Source organism: Thermobia domestica, chromosome 6 (genome assembly GCF_964235325.1).
Source record: "Thermobia domestica chromosome 6, izTheDome1.hap1.1, whole genome shotgun sequence".
In the NCBI taxonomy this organism is placed as follows: domain Eukaryota; kingdom Metazoa; phylum Arthropoda; class Insecta; order Zygentoma; family Lepismatidae; genus Thermobia; species Thermobia domestica.
In genome coordinates, this window is record NC_137459.1 from 27,315,635 (window position 1) to 27,321,634 (window position 6,000).

The window sequence follows — 6,000 nt, forward strand, 5'->3', positions numbered from 1 at the left end:
TTACTCATTTAATTATTTATTGTTGAATTTATTTATTTATTTTTGAATAACACAGGTAACAAAATCACAATTTCGAAAATTGAATCATTCAATAGTCACAAGATGCTATTAAATGCTGGATAATTACGATGTTATATCTGCGCCTCCAGATTTCCGAACTATAAGAAGAGATATTAAAAGCACTTTAGTTTATTTCATTGCATACTGTACATAACTATCTGTCTCACTTTCTTTTTCTTTTTTTTTTCTTTGTTGATATTAGTTATCGCCTTGAAGTTATTGAATTGATTCTGAGTTTATCGTCCCTTTCAGCAGCGAGGCAATATGAGACGTGGACCTACTGATTAATGTAGAAACGGAACCACATGAGCTCCCGCCAGGAATCGAACTCGTTTAAGTTATTCAATAAAATAAAAAATAAAATGGTGCAATGGTAGTAAATATTCTTGAAAAGCAGATGCTCACAGCCCACGTCATTGCAGCTGTGGTAGCTCAGTGGTAAAGCGCTCGCCTCTGGCGCATGATCCCCTGGCTCGATCTCAGTTCCCGCCATGGTAGATAAACACCGTGTGCGTGGATTTTCTCGGAGTTTCCCGTTTCCTCCCACTTTCGTCATTCCATCATTATCACCAACACCTTCACCCCAATATCATCATCACCATTTTCCTTAGCCTCGGTGCATAACGTGGGACGTTAAACTAAGAAAAACCTATGTTATTAATTAGAACTACAAGCAAAAGGTTTCATATCATATTTTATATACAGCTCGTATGATATCAAGAGTCATGCTCTAAAGCTTATACATTTCCATGAATAAATTATATGTACAATTCACTAGAAAATGTATTAAAAACAATACAATTACCCGGGTTCGATTCCCAGTGAAAGTTCGCGTGGTTTGGCCAGCACATTAAGCTGTAGGCCCACGGCTCATACAGCATCGCTGCTGAAAGGGAAGCTAAATGGTAATTCACCAACCAGGAACAATATTATTATATTACCATCGTAGATTGTAAAAGCAAAAATAAAACTAGTCGAGAATGCTCCAAGAGCGTTGCCAGGACAAAATTAAAAAGAATGGACAGATGGAGCGTAAAGGATAACGGTGATTGTTATTATATGTAAAGATAAATCATTTTATCCGCACATTCTTCTCTTTCTCGCAAAAATTTGCAAAATATAATATGACTATGGCTTACGGTTCCGGAGATACGGCTCTTTAAATCTCCCGAAATCCTAAGTTTTTTTTGGCCAATATCTGACGAACTGTGGTCAGTTAGCTAGTGGCTAGTTGGTCAGTGGCCACCGGTTACTATTTGATACCAAAATGTTCACCATCTTCTTAGGTATTGATCAGCACCAATATGGTCTCTTTATAACTTACGGTTCCCGAGATATGGCTCCTTAAATATCCCGAAATCGGTCATTTTTTGGCCAATATCTCGGAAACGGTAAGAGTGATGCGAAAAATTCCATCACTTTCTCAAATAGTTTTCGATGCCCTATCGAATGGATGGCCCAAAATTGAAAAAAAATCTCAAATAAGAGACAGACAGAGACACACAGACGTAGAGAATTCATTATCGAACTTCTTAAGTTCATTGATAAAAATACTTGATAATCATTGTACGAATAACCACTATCGGTCATCATAATCCACAAAGGATTATGGCCATCCAGATGGCTTCTAGGTTCGTGATATATGGTCAAAACATCGGCTTCCAACGCCATTATTTCCGCTTTCTAGCCCTGAGTTGTCACCTCTTAATTCAAATAGCTTCCCAATCGCCTCACTACGCTAGGTCAGTTGAATCTGCTCTGGGACTGCTGTGCAACAGTATTTCCTTACTATGAGCACTAGAACATTTGTAAATGGGTATATTATTTTGGTATCATAACGCATATGTTACAACTTCAACGACAGACAAAAAAGAACGTGTTATAGGAAAATTCGAATACATTCCGGAACAGACTTGGCACACTAAATACGATGAAAGTGCATAGTACCCCTGTCTCGCCTTACACCCGTAGTCACATTGCAGTTATCGTTAAGAACTAGTTGAAATCTAAGAAATTAATTGATTATTCATTTGTGCTTTATAACGAAATGATAAGTTTTCACTTTACCATAATCACTAAAACAGCGACGCACAGGACATAATAATTAGAGGCAATGCCAATTGCTGCAGGAAATGGGAATTATTATAATCACGATCCACAAGATCATTAACTAGTCTTGGCAAACACGTAGACCTCCAGAATTATTACAGAAAACTAACAAAAATTGACACAAATTACGAAATAATATCACGATCTAATATCACTGTTTTTGTTCTGGTCGTTGACAACACTGGTGTACCATACGCATGTTGGTTGTCACTTTTAGAACTGGTGCTGTCCACTCTATTTCCATGTATGGTAATTGGAAAGTAATTGCCAAAAAAGGAGTGATTTCATTTTTTCTTCATATTCAAATTTCCTTAGGAACCACAATATCGCAGCTGGTGTAACCAGGAGAATTACTTGTGGTTTGTTCAATCCACACGGCACGCGCAACTTCATTTTTTTTTTGTTTCTTTCAGAAAGAAAAAAAAACTGACACCACAAAGTTTTATCACATTTTTTTATTATTATTCTCGTGATCAAATGGTAATAATCACTGACTTACCTCTGTTTGCACCACTAAAAACAAGAGTAGAATCGTGAGGGCTTCTCTCATCGTGTGCGATCATCCGAACTACTATTGACTACCAATGAATGAACTTCCACTGCACTGTGGAGGGTGATTTCCATTGCTAAGTCACACAACGAACGAGAGTTCCATTGGCATCCCGGCCAACTTCAGACTGTTCCGTCGGTGTCCCTCGACTCGCATTCATGTTACCGTTACTCACACATTTCACCCTTGGCTTCTGAACTAGAAAGCCTACATTTCGTTCTTCATTTGTGTCCTCCACGCGGAAAAACAATCTAACGAGACGAGAGTTACAGTTACAGGACGTAAAATACCACCACTCGATATTGTATCATGTTCGCGTCCACAAACCCATACGTCAAATACTGTAAATAACCTATGTGGTACTTGGGATCAAGTTACTTTTCTAAATAACACACACACACACACACTGTTCAGGTGGTAATGGTAATTAGTAATTGTTTCGGTCTTTCGAGTACTTCTTGCACAATTTACACTGGAAAAATATGCCAGCCACAGTTCTTTCTGTTTTACAACAACAACAACATCAAAAAAAAAAAACACTAGTTGTCATGAAATATGATCAACTTCCTTCAAGAGGGGCACGGTCGCTCACTGGTAATGCGCTTAGTTCTGGTGCGTGAGGTCCCTGGCTCGATCTCCGGATAAAAAAGTTTGTGGTGCACAATATCGTGTCAGTGAGTATTCTCCAGTTACTTCCGTTTCCTCCAACATTGTAATTCCACCAATTTTTCCATCATCATCATCATCATCATCCATTTGTCTAAGTCATCGTCTCCCTTAGACTAAAAGGCATAATCGTGAAACGCTAAACTTAATTATTTCATTTAATTTGATTTTCACATCGTTCAAGTCTGCCTGCAACAGTATCCCGAAATCATTTTCTGATCTGAACACACTGAAACATCTCCCAGAATAATTAAATTTCGAATTTTAATTTTTAGGTTCTTCTTCTTTTTTACGTAATTTTACTACACCAAAGTTATGAAGAACAGAAAATAATATTGAAGTTCTTCGATAACATTTATTTTTAATTAATTGTGGTGAATATGTAAAGTGCAAAAAGTGGGCCAGAGGGTATTAGCAAAACACTACCCCATGAACTATTAATTGTCCCCAAGAAAAATATGCTAATCGCAGTATTGGCAGTTTGAGGGTTTTGCAGTTCAATTCATCTTCCAATATACCTAGGGTTGTCAACTGGTCGGTAATTCACCGGCCTGGCCGGAAATATTGCTGTTCTGATTAAGACCGGTAACCAGTACAAACTTCTTACCAGCCTCTTTATGACCGGTATTTTGTAATCTGGAATCCAGAATAAAATATGGACAATGAAATTATTCAACAGTCCCTTTACAAATACGACAAATTTCCGTTGTATTATATATTCAGCGATATTTTTCTTTAATATGGTAGATTTTTTCATTTATTTAACATAAGAAATTTGATAACAATTACATTTTGTTTGTGAAATATTGTCTTCAACAATAGAGACATAAGTGTATAATTTGTCATAATTGTGCGGCATAAATATAGCGATAAATTTAAATTGTCCGTCAATTTTTGGAAAGTATCTCTTATACTGCTTGTAGACGATCCAAGAAAGCTTGAACAAGACTCTTGTTCAAGACCATTCAAGACTATTTGATGAAAAGACGTCAGCACTGACGTCATTTTTGTCTTGAATTCAATAGTTTCGTTCAAGAAATTTTGTTTCGGTCCTGTTCTAAACAATCCAATTCAAAAGCATTCAATAGCCAATTAGCGGTCGAGTTGTGTGCAGGAAAATACAAAACAAGTATGATGGAGTTGTGAGACAAGTGGCAGTTGTTGAATAAATATATTTTCATACTCTTTTCCATAATTATTTGATGTTCCAAGTGTGCATATAAATAATAAACAAAAGCTAATATCTGAGGTATTGAATGGTCTTGTTCAAGCTTTCTTGGATCGTCTACAAGCAGCATTAGGCATTTTGTTAGTACAATCTTTGTCGCAATGTTTAGTTTCATGTTCCTAGCTGCTGCATATGACAACTTTCCTTAAACTCCCAACTTCGTCTTCCTTAAGACTTCTTCAAGCAATTTCCTGTAGTTGAAATATAAGTTTAAAGAGTAAATTTCATTTTGTAAAAAATCCAAAATTGTCACGTAAGGATTAATATATTTTGTTCACCTGTTTCAGTAATCTAAAAAAAGTGGCAGTTACTGTTAGATACAATAAAATGATCAATACCGCCTTCAGTTTCCCAATTTTATCACAATGTATCTATTAAGCTTAATAGTGAATGTATTAAGAATATGCAGAATACAGGTGCTAATGCACTTTCGTTCACGATAGTACATTTTCTTCCCATAATGCATCCAAACAGAGATACTTCACACATAGGCCTATATCATAGGGAAATTTGAGAGGCGCATATATTAGGCGCATATAATATATGCCTAAAAGAAGCATATATTAGGCTTCAAAGGCATAACTGTAAGTCCAACATTCAAAATGATCCATGCTGTTGAATAGAGACAATAAACTTCAAACAACAATAAAAACCCCTAATTTCTACATTGCTGAATGCGTTTGAATGCATGTCACCTACTTCTAACAATTATCTAATTAAAAGGACAATCCCTTTTCTAGTCAGAAAGTTAAATATTTCAAATATTTTATTCTTCATAGATACCATAAAAAAGACTAACAATTTTCCATGAAGTGAATGACAATCCAGACATAAGTCCAGATTATCCCTTATAGGTTAAACAAGTCAAAATGAATGATTGCTTAAATCGTGGATTAAATTCGTTGTGTGTGTATACCTGGGTATATTCCTAAAAGTTCTATTGCCAAAGCGCTGTGCTTCTTTGGTATACTGACTAAAACTAACTAACTCTATGGCCTACGGAATCCGGAGGTTCAGTGCCGCGTTCATAAAAGCTCTCCACTGACCTCTATCCTTAGCTAATTGCATCCAGTTTCTACTTTGTATTCCTATCTCTGCGAGATCCATCTTAATATTGTCCTCCCATCTGCGCCTAGGTCTTCCTAATGGTCGTTTTCCTATGGGTCTACCAGTCAAGACTTTGAAAGCGTTTCTACCTTCTTCCATTCTAGCTACATGACCTGCCCACCTAAGCCTCCTAGACTTGACGACCCTAACAATGTTGGGTAAACCGTATAATCTATGTAGTTCCTCGTTATGAAGCTTCCGCCATTCCCCATTCTCGTTCCTCTTGGGTCCGAATATTCTTCTCAGGATACTGTTCTCAAATACTTTCAGTCTATGTTCT

At 36.7% G+C, this 6,000-nt stretch overlaps 1 protein-coding gene across 1 annotated transcript in view; it reads right to left on the reverse strand.

Moving 5' to 3' along the window:
- Positions 1-2,945, reverse strand: part of LOC145687898 (A disintegrin and metalloproteinase with thrombospondin motifs 16-like) — a 176,459-nt gene extending 173,514 nt beyond the window's left edge. The window contains exon 1 of the mRNA XM_081761441.1: positions 2,669-2,945. Coding sequence (XP_081617567.1) covers positions 2,669-2,719 — 51 coding nt within the window. The 5' untranslated portion in view covers positions 2,720-2,945. The remainder of the gene's footprint in view (positions 1-2,668) is intronic.
- Positions 2,946-6,000: the final 3,055 nt, after the last annotated feature.